This window comes from Plodia interpunctella, chromosome 18 (assembly GCF_027563975.2).
Source record: "Plodia interpunctella isolate USDA-ARS_2022_Savannah chromosome 18, ilPloInte3.2, whole genome shotgun sequence".
Lineage (NCBI taxonomy): Eukaryota > Metazoa > Arthropoda > Insecta > Lepidoptera > Pyralidae > Plodia > Plodia interpunctella.
Window position 1 is genome coordinate 4,829,826 of NC_071311.1, and position 18,016 is coordinate 4,847,841.

Below are 18,016 nucleotides of genomic sequence, written 5' to 3' on the forward strand. Positions count from 1 at the left end.
GATACGCAGTGTTAGAGCCCAAGTCGCTTGCGGCGGCCGTTCCGATCGCACAATCAAGCGGCGCACGCGCAACTATTCACACGCCGCAACGATTTTATGAAAACGTATAGCCAAATATTATTAAATTAAAAATTAACTTTACCGTGCATATGGAACCTTAAAAAACAAATGAACAATTCAGTGAAGAGCCGTTGTCAAAATGACGTTACGGGTCGAAGTGCCCGGAGAAAAGATCGTGAGTGTGGAACCGTGCAAGTGCAATAAAAACTATACGAATGAACTATCAAAAGCCGAGACGAAGTTTAGTAAAAGAATAAAAGAATTTATCAAAACATCCTGGGCATTCAGGTCGAAAATCACTGTAGAGCCATTTGTAATATGTTACATACTGCCGAGTGTGCTTGCCGGGCTGGCCGTCCAGAACCTATGCCTGGAGAAGTCATGTCTAGTAAATTTACAGTACGATACAGACACATGCAGACACATAATGCAGGGGCGCACACACAACTACACGGAGCAGGAGAAGAACGTGCAGACAATGGTCGCGGGGATGACCGCCTGGAGTTTCCCGCTGCAGACAGCCCTGCCCGGCATCCTGACGCTTTTCGTCGGTGCGTGGAGCGATCGCACTGGAAACAGAAAGGCGTTTATGGTGCTCCCTATACTCGGAAAACTAATATCGATCATTGGTATTATACTAACTACAGTCTTCTTCTTTCAAATCGGCTTGAGCGAAACTGCTCTCATCGAAGGGTTACCCCCAGCTCTCACTGGCGGACGAGTAGCCATGACCATGGCAGTTTATAGTTACATTACTGATATAACGACTGAAACTGAACGGACTTTTCGTTTAGGGATAATAACGGCAATTATGACCTTAAGCAGACCCATAGGGCTGGCTCTCAGTGGTATTATGACAAAACGTTTCGGTTACTATGGTGTTTTCACGATAGCGTGTGCATTCTATATGACTGGGTTTGTTTACATAGTTGTGAGATTAAAACAGAAGTCAGCGAAGAAGATTGACAACGAAAAAAGTAGTGTGTTATCTGTGTTCTCCATGCAAGACTTGGCGGCAACCGTGAGCGTCGGCTTCAAGAAGCGGGAGGGCTCCAGGCGACTCCAAATAATACTAATTATGTTTGCGTACATGTTAATCGTTGGACCAGTCTTAGGTAAATATAATTTATGGTTACTTATTATCTACAGATATTTAATTTTTATAACTGCGCATATTTATTAATTAATTGCTTTATTTGATATACATATGGGACAAATTTGATTTGACGATATATTTCACTTTCTTTATAGCTTTACAATAAGCTTTATAAGCAAGGGTACTATTATCTGCCCTATGGTCGGGTTGTTTAATAGTTTATAAAAGTGAAGATTTCGATAACTTTACTTATATGGCTACTTTATTTCGAAATACAGAAGTTGTCCTGGAGGCGGGGCAACCAAGAACTGTAACAATTTGATACTCGACGTAAATAAAAACAATTTCATCTTACATAACAGCTAAACTGCTAACAGAGAATTCACATGTATACTTATAATATCGTAACATAAAATAAATTCACCATATGTGCTCACGCCTGTATATTTTATTGAAGATTTTATGACGAAATTCGCGTTCTTACATTCGATACTGAATTCTAACGACCGTCTCGTACATATTTTTTCATCATATCTTTCAAGGATTTTGGTATCTACAAATTTTAACTCAATCTAGTAGATTGAGTTAGTTCTCTTCTCTGAAGGTCCCAGGTTCGGTCCCCTTTAAGTTGCCCTGGTTTTTCCGATAGATCTGGGTTTTGGCCTCGATCGATATAAATTTAGATACTTTTACCTTTTACTGTAAAAGATTAATTTGTACTCCAAAATCTTGTCCACTGGCAGTTTCTATTTTTTCACCAGAGAATCCTAAGATTTATCAACTTGGTTTGTAAAATGTAAAAAAAATAATAGTAAAATGATTCTAGATATCAGCAATGATTTTGGTTAGATTTATTTAAATTACGGCCATTAAATAAGTAACAATGTTTTTGCTTGATTTTGTGTTCATCAAGTTTAATGTAAAATGGAATAACTTCATAGTAATAAAACAAGAACATAAATACAAATTAATACAAGAAAGATACAATGTAAAACGGCGGACTTATCCCATGTAGGGATCTCTAACAGTTAAAATTTATATTTATTTGAAAAATAACAGGATTGAGTTTCGAATGGCATAAAATGGCATAAAATAGGCATAATGGGTAATTGCATTGTTTACTGGATCGACTTCTTGCAATTGAAGGAAGTCCTTATGCAGTAGTAGGTAAATTAATTGACGATGATCATTATTTACCAAGTATGTATGTACTATTAATTTATTATTTACATCAGAATTTCATATTGGTAGTATTGAACGTGCGACTTTGCAAGTTACATGGCTCAGTCGTGCTTCGTTATGCTTCATTATTTTATTTATGTTATGATGTACGTCGAATCTCCATACAATTTTTGAGATGTTCTGCGTTGTCTGTCGAATATATCCTCATCATCATCATCATTTAAGAACGTCGTTCTTGTCGGTGGAGTTCCTTCCATCTCTTTCTATCCTCAAAGAAGAAAAGGAAAGCCAAGAAGGGCTTATATAGACCAAATAAAGGAGACAGCAAGATTGATGTCGTACAGGGTGGTCAAAACAATGGCTGAGGACTACTATCCTATAAATTTATAAATGTATTGAAAGTATATGGGGATGTATGTGTGTACATTTCTCTTTCTCGCAAAATCTACTGGACGGTTTGTTATTAAATTTGGCACACAGGTAGAATATAGCCACATGTTGCAGTTGGACACGGATCATGTTGCAGGTGCACCAATCAGTATCTCTTCATCATCATGTACACTTTGCTTGCTCAGTATAATACATAAAAAGTACCTGTTTACTATTTCGTAAGAAAAAATCTTTAAAAAATAAATAAATAAATTTATTTGATCTGCCTCTTTAGAAACGAAATAGCTATTATAAAAAAAAGAACTGACTCATATATAGTAGTTTTCATAGACCACCACTTGGGTCCGTTGAAGGAAAAAATCGTCAAGAAACACACGGACAATTTAAGTTTACTAATGTGTATGCGACTACTTTCCACTAGATGTCAGTAAAAGTTTAGTCAGATACCTTTATACGACTTGAAAATAATCTGTTAGTAATAAGCAATAACACATTCGAAAAAAAAGAAATAAAGATTGCCTACTTATCGAATGGAAAGCTATTAGACATTACATCATGAAATCAATATAATATCAAGTAAAACGTGTAATATCTATCGAAACTAAATTTCTATTTTGTCACGTACTTAATAGCCATGCGGAAAAATTAAACTGTTTGATTCGAATATTTCATTATGATAATGATATGATACTGGTGTGAGGTGAGAAGTACACAGGGAGAGAGCTTTACTTTGATCCCTTCATCTCCATGATCTCCTCGTGGGATCGTGTTGTACAACTCGATCATGGGATAACCTAATCAGATTAGGCATGTACTGCAGTAGAATATATTCTTTTTTCTAACTAAGCGAACAAGCATGCGGCTCATCTAATGAGAAGTGATCACGGCATTTTATAATTTTATCGGATTTCATTTCATCTTTATTGTCATCTGATTTTTTTCAGTTATCAATGATCAATGAGGCGGTAAAATATGATTTATAAGGCGATTATTAAACAATTACATTTAAATAAATTAGTAAATAATTACACTTTAGCATTGTCGACTTTGTGTTCTGTCAGAAAATAATTTTAGGTATAGCTTTAATGTTAACGAATTAGGGTAAGGTCAGAATAACTTACATTGTATAATTCAAGTAGATATGTTTTACAATAAGTCACAAATGCAATAATTAAATTTGGATGACTTCCTCATTCTTATAATTAAAACAAAGTCTTTTGCTGCGTCTGTCTGATTGCGATAAACCACTGCACGGATTTTCATGCGCTTTTCACCAATAGATCGTGTGATTCCTGAGGAAGGTTTAGATGAATAATTACATATAGATGACTATTTTACAAAAAGATAAAATTTTAAACATAAATGAATCAATTTTTCAATATCGGTAATGTAGTAGTTTTTGAGGAATAATTCAGTGTAATTTATTCGACCGTTATAGGTACGTGATGTTGATTGAAACTCAACATCAAGTATAAGCCTAGTCATAATATATGTACAGCTTGGCTGTAGAGTAATGCAATGCCTCTTCCGCGAATATTATTGCTATTGGCTACATTGACGTGACTCACCACGTGACTTATTGTCAAATTAGCTGCGGTTAGTCTCCGGGTGAACAATGCAAATGCAATGTTAGGATTTTTTAGGGATTTTTAACTCAAAAGTTAAAAACGTAACCATTATAGGATCACTTCGTTGTCTGTCTGTCTGTCGGTTCGTCTGTCAAGACCCTTTTTCTCAGGAACGCGTAAAGGTATCAAATTGAAATTTATACCAAATACCCAGGTCAGCTGGGAAAAAATCAAGCATAAACGTTAGGTTTAAAGATCTTTATTGACTCATAAAGAATACAAATATTCTCTTATAATGAATATTAAGCTAATTATAAATAATGTGTTACAAGATTGTCGTTAACGCCATTAAAAAAATATGTCGCAAATGCGATATTTTGCGATTTCACATGGGAATCAAAACCTATAGGGTACTTCCCGTAGATCAAGCAATGAAATTTGGCAAAAGGTTGGGGCATACCGTACTGATATAGGAAAAAATGTGAAAATTGGTAATTTATAGTTACGTCACAGAAAAAAAGTTATATTTGTAATTTATTTTATACAAAATGAGAGCATTTTGCTATTTCACAAAGGAATCAAAACCTACATTGTACTTCCCGATGACTTAGAATCATGAAATTTGGGATAAAGTAAGGGCATACTATGGTGATATAGGAAAAAATCAAACAATTGCAACCATAGTATTCCCAAAGAGGGTTGACGTTAGGCAGGCGGCCGGTTATAAAATCACAGCCAAATCTTCAAAATTTTATACGGAACCCTCGGTGCGCGAGTCTAATACGCACTTGACTGTTTTTTTTTTTATTTCGTAGTGATGTTCAGTCGCGTTGTCAGGTTACCATAGTACTGAAAAAAATTTGGACCCAAATAGGCAATCCTGTTAATAATGAAGAAGTAACCAATTATCCTACTCATCGCTCCTGGTGCAAAAAAGAACTGGGGTAACTAATGTTAAAGTTGATAATTTTAAATAGGTAGCTAACTCGAGTAAGTATTAATTCTCTCTCGTTACTTACTCATTTAAAATTTAAATTTACACGAGTAAAAATAAAATTTTCAACGATCAATCATTTCGAAATTGTGTTATTCCATGCTGTAACGTAGGCTATACCATATACACAGGCTGAATTTTACTATAGGTTAATCAACATCATTGCAGCCATTGCTTCATCTGTACTCAGATATAGGACTTCTCCAGGATCCCTGTCTCTATCCTTCTTCAGCCAGTTGCTATTTTTTTATATTACTTGTCCGTTTTTGGGTCATAGAGCTGTATGTATATGTCCAGACGTAGGTACTATATTTATATAACCAATATACAGATTTCTCTTGACACGAGTTCAACCCGCACTTGACCGATGATTTTGTTTATTTACCACCATATTTTATCACTGTGTCTACTGTTCCGTCAATGTCTACAGCGACAACATTGAGTCAGATAAATAGTACGACATTTTCCTCAAAATGATCAACTAAATCTTTAGCACTTTAAATTGCAAATTACCTTCGGAAATTACCTATAGATCAAGCGCATCATGCTGAATTTACTTTATCGTTAGTTCTCTTGTTTTAAATACTGATTTAGGTGACAAAAACACTAGTGCACTGCAATATCCCAAAGTCAATGTTGTAATGATGTTACATTAGACCGTTAACCGTAAAGGTAGAACGTAGGATGAAACAATTTCCAGAAAAAGTTGTGATATCGATATCAATAAAATCGATTACTTAATACTTTGCTCGGTATCGGAAATAGGCATATTTCCTCTTCAGACTAACTATAAAATTATCGTAAAGTAATCGATAAAACTTGATGAATTTGCGATTCGTGTTATGTTTTCATCTTTTGTTTCGGCCTATTCGTAAACTTAACTTTCCAATCCAGCTGTTATACTTTCGAAATATTTTCGAATGTCGTAGACCTTTGACCAGGTTGTTACTGTGAGTTATACTGTAATTTTTATGTTTTTGCCAATTACCGTACAGACAGTAAAGATTTTCAGCAACAACAGGTTTCAGCTCGTAAACACTATTTAATGTATCTAGTATATGTATTATAACTTACAATTGATATAATGTATTTGCATGCATTATGTATTTATATCTGTATGTGTGTATATTTACTTTTACCATACCTTATGCTTAACTTGTATTTGTTTGCTTTTGATAAAATTTTTGATGAAAAACCAAAGCATTTACCAAAACAATATAAGCAAGCCTTCAAACACGTCTCCGTATAACTTATTCCAGGTTTGAATCCACTCTTCAACAGAACTACTCCACATCCCTCGTGGATATAGTATATGGCGACTAAGGGATATATAATCTTGGCTTAAATAGCATTCCCAAGTCAGGCGAGGTAAAATCCCAGCCGAATCTTCAAATTGTTTTTGTTGATGCAGCTGTAATTTGATGTTTCACAGCGTCACATTACAGCTATGTATAAAACTGGGGATAAGTGAGGAAGATAGAGTTATGAGTATTCCAGGTTTATATATTATCAAAATCCGACCATTAGATTCGGCATGATTGCCTCGAACCAACAATTAAAGTTCGTTAATTTTTCGAACGACATTTAAAGGAAAAATATGAATAGTAAAATGCACCGGGACATAAATTCAAAAAATGGAAAAGAAATAACATCCTAGGAAGATTTTATTTCTTCCCCAAGGAAGGTCAAAGATATTCCCCGGCGAAACGGCGAAAGTACCTAGATGCTTTTACACATACCCTGTTATTCATAAAATTGTTAAAACATACTTTAATTTAAAGTGTGTTTTGTCTCTTTCTGTCCATAGCAAATATCATAAAGTGCGTTTGACAAAACATATTTTAGCTTAAAGTAATTAAGCTTTAACTTTTTTATGAATAACGGGGATAATGTTTGCAGATCTGCCCGGTGGCCGATTCACTAATACCTGTTTAATTTGGGATTAAGGTGAGGCGCAGATGACCTACTGGTTTACCCGGTATAGGTTCAAATTCACCGAGGTGGACTACAGCCTCTTCCTCACGTACTCCGTCCTCGTTGGAAGTGTTGGTAAGTTTTTTTTTTTATATCTGTAGGAATTATCATTCTTCGTCGTGTCGCCGTGGTCATAATGGAACCTACGTACAAACACTACATCGGCGTATTCATATACCGCTTCTTCTGCATGCCGACGCCAATAATGTACATTACGTAATTTGTATGTGACCTTTTCCGAAACCAGTAATGTAAGTTGAAACCGGCAAAATTCGGCGAACTGTTCGCCGATAATATATAGGTATGTATAAGTGGGTTATGTGGGATAATAAATATGTGACGACTTTCTTGACAATCATAATATTTTGCCATTGTCTTCTCCATTTAAATTCTTTTTCTTCATTAACTTGAGTGCGAGTTTTCTCACAATGTTTTTTGTATAATGTTAATAAATTTGTATGTCTTTTTGATAGCAATAAACAAATTATCTATCTATATGTTTACTAGAAGCAAGTGGTTGTCTATAAAATTATTATATATACAGATTGATAAACAAACTTATGTGGAGAGAATAGAATTCGAACCTGGGGCTTTTCGCTCACAGGCTTGACCACCGTTGTCTGTAGGAATGTTCAGCTTACTATAAAATAATGTCTTAAAATTAAATACACACAGTTTCACTTCCCATAACGAATTGATACCTACTTCCTATAATAATAAAATAATCGATGGTTCAATTTTAAACAATGTTTTATAGTAATCGAATACTAGGATTTAAAATACCACATTAAACTATACGACATAAAAATTGTATTTAAATGTATTATTTTTTTATATTGGCATATTTTGTTTTTTTTTTAATACCTACTAATAATAATATTTGTTCTGAAAATGTATCCTATAGGTAATAGACTAAAAAGAGAAACATAATAAAAACCGTGCTTGTTCATTTTCTGTAAACATCTCGTCATGTATGACATATACCATTTGTCATAAATTAGCGCATATCTGTGTATTTGTAAATTAGAACAATATAAGTAGGTGCTGTATAAATAAACATAGCATATTTTTACATACAATATAATACAGGGTGACTTTTTAATTCCTGGGGGCTTTTGGTTTACATGTTCAGTTCATTATGGTCAAAAACTTTTCATATAAGAGCAACCCAAAAATAAATCAATAATCACTAAGCGCTACTGTTATACCGTAAAGAACGAATTTTTGCGGGCTTACAAACATGATGAAAACGTCTATATTTCCGCAATCTTCTTCAGTCTAGGCATGCATTCAACAAGAGTGAAGGTGTCATTGACACTGTCGCGGCAATCGCAGCCGCTGTTACCTAAACATGGCAACGGTTTAGCGATAAAACTTCCGAAATGGACGACTGCTGCAATTGATGCACGGCTGTTACCAATAACATCACTCGAAATACCTATGCAGTCGCGTAACACAATAATTTCAGCCATACTTGAAATAATTAACACTTCATTTAGAACACAAATAAATTAAAAATAGGTAGTAGATTTTCATAAAATATCCATTATTAATTAAACCGAAGTTTTTGATAACGAAACAGGCGTATCAAATTTTAAATATGGAATGTACCTACGCGATCTTTATTTTTTGATCGTGTTTTTTTGAAAAATTTTCCGAGGGCATTCTATTTTTAAAATTTACTTTCCGCCCTTAAAAGTAATTACTATGAGTTTTTCCCGCCCGCGGGTGAGAATTCGCGTCTCCCACTCGATACTCGAATTAAACACACTAATTTCAGAATATTAAAAATAAAAAATATATTTCATGGAGCTTAGAACAAAACAAGCAAAATGACGACGTAAAGATATTAACGATGCTTCACACTATAACATATTTCAACCGATTTACATGTCTGACGTACCTAACGGCAAATTGTACTAATTATAAATATTAGTGCAATAAGGAAATGCAGATATAGATAAATACGCAATTCGTAGGTCATACCCACAAAAAAACCGAAAGTCCATTTCTTTTTCGGACCAAAAGACTATGTTTAATCTGTTTCATTTCGTAAAAGGATGTCTATGTTAAAATTTCCACATAATTGTGTACATGATGATATATGTTTTTATGTTATTTGCTCATAAAAAATCTTAGTCAAATACTGCAACAGAATACTTACCGCATCAACTGGAAACCGGAAATTGTCTGTTGACACGAAATTAAATTAGCAAACTGAATAAGATACGAGTTAATATTAGTTCAGCGAATATTTCAGTGTTCTCTGAGAGCAACTAGTAGGTATTCCATTTCCAACTTCTTCTGAATTCGCCTTTCTTACCACGGAATAGAGGTCCATAGAGGGCTTCGGTAATGTGCCTAACTTGAGTAATGCAAATTATTAATGCGAAATGAAATTTATCTAATTTTATTGAATAAAATCTGTAATGTCTATTGTTTTTTATAGCTACCACAATTAATCACTACGCCCACTAAAATCCCTCTTGAAGATCCATCGATGGATCTTTTTGAACAAAGACGCAAAAATGATATATTTGCGTCGAAGGTTTAAAATGTCTGAAATGTAATTACAATTTTTCATGCCGCGTCAATAGTCTTGACAGAGCGAATATCGAAAGAGATGATGAAATCCTTTTTGAGGCACTGAACCCTAAAAATCTAATGACAATGAACCTCTGCTAACGGCACACAAAAATATTGTTATTTAATTTTATCTTTGTTACACAATTGAAATTATAACAAAATAGTGATATAAAATAATATAAGACTTTTATATTGCTTTATGGTTGACAAATATCAATTCTATCGTATATTTCGTTAATTATCTACTAGACAAGTACCTTATTGTACAAACAATGTGAAGCATACCTATTTTGTGTTATCTTATAATTATATTTATTTTTATTAACATTATTTTAACCGAATAAGCCGTAAAAAAATATTAATAAGTTACCATTATCTTATTCATAAAGATTATTTGCAAAAATATGAGTTTAGGTACATTATTTATAATGTGGTGTTAAAAGAAAACTTAATCCTACATGTTTCATTGGCTATTGGTATGCAAATTTAAATGGAGAGCATGCTATCATCCCACAAAACCAAAACTAATTAATAAAAGTAATCGAAACAATTTACATATAATGTCTTTGAACGTGTTATTCTTGTATATCATACTGATTTCACATAAGTTTGACATTTGCATATTTCTTATATCCAGGTTCGTTCGTAACCATATATCTGTTCAGCAAGCGCTGGGAGGTAGATGACAGCATCATCGGAGTCGTCGCGTGCTTGAGCAGGATAGCTGCTAGCGTGATCTATGCTCTCGCTCCCTCCCGCACCATATACTTCTTGGGACCGGTTCTGGATATGTTCAGCTCAGCGGCCGCCACTTCACTCAGGTCCATCGCTACTAAATTGGTGCAAGCTGATGAAATTGGTAAGCGTGTTTCAAACTCATCCTACGCTCATCTGACTTTATTGTTATGTTGTATCGGTAGGTACAGCATATAAGCCTCCTCCACTTCTCCCTGTCTGATATTAACCGTCGAATGCACTCCTTCAATCTGCTCTTAAGCCTTCCTCTTGCTATTTTCCCACTCAATTTCATAACCTGTACGCTTGTCCCTTGTCTTAACGTATCCGTTATATAAACATAACGTACCATTTTTTCTGTTCCAAAAGAATCCACTTACTATTTAATAATACTCATTTAAATCTCATCAATCTTCCTCATCCCATCAATTAAAGTGCTGGTTTCCTGACTTAATCGATTCATAGACTTCTTTCAAGACTTTTAATGAAATTTCTAAATAAAAATCCATATCAGTATTCTGTAAGCGACAGTGATATATCTAGATTTAATTAAGTAGTAATACATTCTGTATGCCTATTAATTAACATAAAAAAGTAGGTTTAGTGCTATAGGCCAAATCAATACCTATAATAATTTTCTGATCAAAATTAATAAGAAACTGTAACTAACGTTGTTCAAACCTTGAGTTCTGACTCATGTCGCATCAAAAGTTGATAACAGCTAAACTGGCACTTTGACTAACTACTGTTTGTTTATATTTGCTATCTTGTTTATCATTACATCTCTACGTCAGACATATTCTGACACAAGTTAAGACCAATTTCCGATAAATTTTCTAGAAATTTTAAAAACTTCGCATGGAAAAATTATTATATTTAATGTCCTGAAGGTCAAAATCTAAAGTGAGGTCGGTCTAGACTAGATAACTCAATGCCAGATTGTCAATACAAATTATGGACAGACTCGTATTTAGTTTAGTACAATATTCACCGGTTTATTTACGGTAAATAAGTATCATGTTAAATAAAAGGCGGACAATCGATGAGAAACATTCTGGCGAGCACTTCTTATAACGATTTGGCAACCTACGTGCTACTGTGTTTAAATTGTGCGTACATACATACATAATTTAACCATAATTTTAAAGACAATATTTATATTTATCCTGTAGAAATACCTGCCTCCGTTCATAATGTAAACCAAGTAAACAAAGACTTTTCGGGAAAGGTCACGGAATTTGTTTTTGTACACAGCCAATCTGAAAGTTAATATTTACTTTCCCTTCCTTTGCTATTACGAATCCAAATTTTTGTTTTCAACGTTACTAAAACACGTAACAATATTTTCTTATCTTTATTGCTCAGTTCAGTTATTTCAATTAACCTTTGAAAATAGTGCTTCATGACATGAGATAGTTGTAGTCATGTTGTGGGTTTCCTCATGTCCCTGCCAGTTAGCTTACATGGAATGTTGAAACATGATATGTAATAGGTATAGGTACCAAGAGAAACACAAAAATACAATTTAACGAAAACAACAGCCTCAGCAGACTTATTGCAAAAGTTTAAATTCATGCTATCAATTTTTTTTGCTCATATTTCCCACTCTCACATACGGCGTATGAATGAGTAAAATACATAATTATATGTTATGTAATTTATTAGATAAATATATTATCATAAGCCCATTTCATACATGGAAAGTTTTACCTTGTAAGTATGAATTTTCACATAATAACGTAATAAACCGTTGAGCATTTATTTATTGTGATTCAAGATTTTCCACGCTACTTAATATAGACTAATCGTAATTTGTGGCAATTAAAAGATTTGATACACACGTGGCTTATTTATAAATACTTAAAAATAATCAGGCGTATAATTCATAAATTATAATAAATTTTGTTAGCCAATTAAAAGTCAAACTGTAACAGAATATCCAATATCACGGTCGAAGTCGAATTAAATTGCATCTGAGACGGGCATTTCTCTCTCATCTGAGCGTATACCTCGTGTCTTCCTCAGCCATTTAAGTGTCGGAGCCCTATTTCGTCTCCACTTCGCACGGTCGTCGGAATCCCTAGTTGTTTGACAAGTATTACCTATCCTTGACGACATCAAGTCTATGGCGGCCTTAATAATGTCCTAACTTTATCCGTCTTACGTAGTATTATTCCAAAACTTGGATAAGTCTCAATTTAGCCCACGGACGAGGGAATGTGATTCCCTTTCCATCCTCCGCGATTGCTTCATGTTATCTGAATTTCAACGTGTACATCTTGTTACAGGTAAAACAAGCTCTCTAATAAGCATATCAGAAGCACTGGTGCCGGTGATCTACTCCCCCGTGTACAGCAAACTGTATCTGAGTACTCTGACTACCTTCGCTGGCGCGTTCTACCTCATCAGCGCGGCGCTGGCCGTTCCTGCTATTGTTATATTTATGTAAGTATTTTGTGTACAGTCAACAGCACATGGATCTACCCAAATTCAAAGCAAACTGGCCGCTATTACCGCGCCATAATGGTTCATGCATGGTAACTTGATGTGCTGTTGACTGTACTCGTTCGTGTACAAACTGTACTCCAGTACTTTACCTTCGTTGGCTCATTCTATCTCATCAGCGCAGCGCTGGCCGTTCCTGCTATTTTTATATTTATGTAAGTACTAGATGTCAGTGTCCATGGTGTACCTACTCGCTCGTGTACAGCAAACCGTACCCTAGTACTTTACCTACGCTAGCTCGTTCTATCTCATCAGCGCAGCGCTGGACGTTCCTGCTAAATTATTATATTTATTTAAGTACTGGCTCTCGGTGGCCATGGTATACTCGCTCGTGTATTAGTTACCTATTATGAATACGATTAAATTGAATTTATCAATCAGTGCATTTTTACAAGTTGCAAAAGAATGTTTTATTTCGACATTTGAGCAAAAAGCGACCTTGTTCCGTAAGCCCTTACGGCTATTTTGTCATCGGAGCAATGATCGATTTCTAATGACTCAACCTTGAACTGTTAATTTTCTATTTCTGTAAAAATAAAGTTAATTCGATAATGTTGCCATTATTCAGCCAGCCCTACCATGGCGTTACTTTTTTAGGGAAATCGAAGCTAAGTAATTGTTGGTAAATTGAGCCTTGAGTGGGGAAAGCTAAAATTATTATTTGTAATAAGTCAAATAGAGTACCTTGATATCATTTATATTTAAACTTTATTGCACAAAATACGAGTAGAAAAACATGTACGAGTACAAAAATAGTGGACATAATGCTATAAGAATAGGGAGTATTACTGCACATTTATCCCGGCAGAGTACAGCACTGTATGTTAGGTAGGTGCACAAAAGCTTTGCCGCCTTTTGCTATGTCGGTTGAAGCATTTATTTTAGAGTACTTTATTAATCCTTTCTAAAAGGACAATACATAAATGTAAGCATTCGTTTGTGAAAATATACAACAATGTAGCATATGTAGCAGTGCCGAAATATTGGGAAAAATGACATGCCCTTTGCATCATTTCATCGAAAAGATTTTGAATAAACATTTACAAATATATTTATATATTATATAAATTTTAAAAAAGAACGGACTTCTATTATTACCTATCTAGGTACTATAAATACTATAAAATATTTATTTTTCTTTAATATCTCGTGTATGGACATATAACACTTAGTTTTATTATGTATCTCCTATGTACAGACATAATCCCACTTACAGTTTTATTATGTGAAGTATGTACAAGATAATGTATTTGTATTGAACTTATAATAAGTACTTAATACGACGGAACTCAAAACATCCAAAATTACAAATTACATTGGACGCGGTTTCAAAAAAACAAGAAAATCCAGCAATTTAAAAATACTTTTAAAACAATTTATTTCACATGTTTGTCGAAATATTTATACAAATTTAATGTAATCGTTTCCACATAACATAAAGTTCTTGATAATTATTCCGATAATGAACTTGTAACTGTGTAGTTACCTATAATAAATATATAAAGACAATATGATATTAGCAGTTATACTACTTAGTAGTAGTTGTACTAAATGGAATAGGATTGATAAAGGGTCAAGTATAAACTAAGTATGTATTTGTGCCCAAGATAATAAACACAGACGCGACAAACAAATGTTGAATTGACTCACATCCTAAGGCTAAGGTCTCACATTACGTTGGATTATAGAACAGAGTTGCTAGTTTCAAATACAAATCAAATTTGATCAACTAAATTTCACAAGGTACAATAAAATTATTTTAGTGTAATGTAGCGATGTGCCGCTGAGAAGTTCTCTGTTGTTAAAAAATTCTTCCTTGACAATTCTCGCAAATTTCTAAGGGATTCTCATCTTCTCATCGCAAAATAAAATGGAAACAATCTGAAGAATATTCTCGGGAATTTCCGTGAAAATCCAGATTGTTGCCGTGCATTCAAGAAAATTTTGAGAACGGAACATCGTTACCTACCTATGTATGTTTTTAATTTCATAGTCTGTTTAAGTGTCTCATTACTGGGCAAAGGCTCCCTGGGATATCTACTATATTTCTCGTTTGTGTTTGCAAACGAAAACATCAAATCTATTTAATGGAAAGAACCAGCGTTGACTGGTGCGTGAGAAATCCGTTAAATGTAAAACTTTGATTTGTCACGTCAGATAAAAATCTTGTAAAATATAAGCGCAAATTATAACTTAGACACAGTTCACTGTGAAAGTGAGCCTTTCCATCTGCATCGAACTAGTGCGTATAGCGGATGACAATTATCAGTTTCAGCAATTGTTCAGGTTTCCTCACGATGTTTCCCTTTACTGGAAGCAAGTGATTGTCGATGAAAATGGACGGGCATGTGTTAGTTGATGATGACGATGATCAATGATGATGCTATCAAAATAAATTCTAATTATTTTGATAGACAGCAGAGTGATCGTGAGGACATCAGCACACTGGTAACCTAGGCTTTTAGTTCATTAGTGTGTATGCGACTACTTGCCACTAGATCGCGGTATGTAGCGTTAAATCATTGCACCTATTTAAAAGACCGAGTGTGATAAAGATTGGCGGTTAATGACTTAAGTATAGCAATGAAAATGTAACAGCACATCAACCTACACAAATTAATTGCAAACTCGCTGCTATTACCGCGCCATAGAGGTTCATGCAGACCTTAATGTGCTATTAACTGTAGGTACCTACTTAGCAACTTTAGTCTTTTATCCGTGGTCCAAAAAAATTCGTACATTGTGGGTTCATCCGTATTTAAGTAGGTAGGTATATGATTAATGCTGGCCGATTTTGATTAAATTTGGAATATTATACTTAGTTAATGACCGAGGTCAAACACAGGCTTCCGTGGGCGGAGCTACGGGCAACAGCTAGTGAAAAATAAACCGGGAAACCCAATATGCGGTATTGTTTTTTACTTCCGCACTTGTATAAGCATTAACCATTGTTGTGATGGTCCATTGCATGTGGCGAATACCTAGTGTGAAAATATAATAGCCACTATACAACCTCTATCCAAATTCGGCTTGGAGTGTGATATTGCATACTTTCCGATTGAGCTCTGTAGGTAGGTATATCAACCTCATTTGTTTTTGGCCGATCTCTGGAAATGTCAAATCATTTTTCATGCGCAATTTCTCAAAAAAACTGTACACCTAGGTTGATGTAGTGTTTAGAAAAATTTGCTGTAAGTTTTTACAGTAAATTGTTCTAATTTTATTTATTTAATCGTAATTTGTATTGAAGGAAATGAAAAGAATTGGCAGAAAATTCTATTGAAATAAAGAGTACCTACATTTGTTTCCTATTCATCAGAAACATTTAAAGCGTGTAAAATCATAGATATATCGTGTAGATATTAATTTCAAATTTTTGTCCATGTGTTTGATTTGTCATAATAGGTTGATTAAAATTTATTATTATTTATTATATTTAAAAAATTTTATTTAAGCAAAAATACCTACTACCACTTGTTTATATAACAAATGGTAGTAGGAATTTTTGCTTGTATTACGAGTTTGGAAGTAAGTAAGTACTTATACATTTAGATTTTGGATAAGTTTTTTTTTGTGTTGGCAACCTTGGAATTACCATAAACCTTTTCCTATAATAAGGATATTAACATAACTAGCTTGGGCCCGCGCATTCCATGGGCCCACGACTACATACGCACGCGCGTAGCATTGTCGTTGTTTTCAGAATTTCGTAGGAATTTAGAAAAATCTCTAATGCTGCCTTACACTCCAGTGCGATCTTATGTTCGAAGGTCAAAAAGTTGGCATGGTGCTACGGATTGCTTCAAAAATATTTTAGTGGACGAAGGGCGATAGTAGGCATCGTGCTACAAAATCGCCTAGACAGCTGAAAGGCAATAATAACATTATCAAAGAGGGTTGGCGTCAGGCGGGCGGCTGTAAAATCATAGGCATAATAAATTTTTTATACGAACCCTGTGGCTGTGACAGCATCGATCTCGATCGCATGTTCGATGTGATTTGTCTATGGGACACTATTACATAAACATACTAGCGGCCAAACACGGCTTTGCTCGGGTAAAACCATATTATATTATACATATAAACCTTCTTCAGGAATTACTCTGTCTATTTAAGACTCTCATACAAATCCATTTCGTAGTTTTAAAGAGCAAAAACGAGCAAAAAAGTAGCGACTTTGTTTTATACTAAGTACGAGTAGGTATACCTATGTAGTGATAACTTAGGTAGGTATCTATTATAGAATATTGATATCAAAAATATATTTTTTTACAGATTACTATACCTGGTCAAAAGAAAAGACGCGAAGCAGAGTAAGCCCTCGCCAGCCCCAGATGCCAAGGATGAAACCACGCGCTTTTAATTTGTGTAATTATTATTTAACACTAAGTTGCCTTTTGTTTAAGTATAGATACCGAAAAATCTCAATAAAATTAAGGTTTATATTCAACCGTGTGTTTGTTTTCTACATCATCTACCCTACCTACCCAAATTAAAAAAAAACATACACCGTTAGTTTCAGCAGTTCCCGCCCTAAAATAGGGCGTGTGTTATTTTAGACTTTATACGTCGGCCTAACATATCTATACTAATATTATAAATGTAAAAGTCTGTCTGTTCCGCTTTCATCCTACCGTTGGACTGATTTTGATTAAATTTGACATGCATGTGTGTAAGTAGGTAGTTAAAGACAAACATAACTATATTTATTTCAAAAATCAACCCCAACAAGGGCGTTCAAAGTTTAATTGAAATTGAGTGAAATACACGCGGACGTAGCCGCGGGCAAAAGCTAGTTATTAATATTATTAGATTGAGAACAAAGCGCTTCGGGATCGTAGAACTGCCGAGTTAGATATGCTTATCTTTCGCCTGTACCTACTTACTTCTTTGATCTTTGACCCGACCTGCTTCACAATTTTTGCC

General features: G+C 34.4%; 1 protein-coding gene across 1 annotated transcript; it reads left to right on the forward strand.

Moving 5' to 3' along the window:
* On the forward strand, positions 1 to 17,540 carry LOC128677657 (uncharacterized). The gene is made up of 5 exons (XM_053758656.2): positions 1 to 1,175; positions 7,238 to 7,339; positions 10,488 to 10,709; positions 12,874 to 13,030; positions 17,366 to 17,540. Exons 1-5 carry the CDS (start codon positions 200 to 202, stop codon positions 17,451 to 17,453), a joined length of 1,545 nt encoding a protein of 514 aa, XP_053614631.1. The 5' UTR covers positions 1 to 199; the 3' UTR covers positions 17,454 to 17,540.
* The last annotated feature ends 476 nt before the right edge of the window (positions 17,541 to 18,016 follow it).

What these genes read in the sequence shown, in the direction of transcription:
- LOC128677657 (XM_053758656.2), top strand. Translation starts at nt 200, where the DNA reads ATGACGTTACGGGTCGAAGTGCCCGGAGAAAAGATCGTGAGTGTGGAA. An exon ending in CGTCCTCGTTGGAAGTGTTG is followed by an intron (nt 7,340 to 10,487) that starts GTAAGTTTTTTT and finishes TCTTATATCCAG; the next exon opens with GTTCGTTCGTAACCATATAT. An exon ending in CCTGCTATTGTTATATTTAT is followed by an intron (nt 13,031 to 17,365) that starts GTAAGTATTTTG and finishes ATTTTTTTACAG; the next exon opens with ATTACTATACCTGGTCAAAA.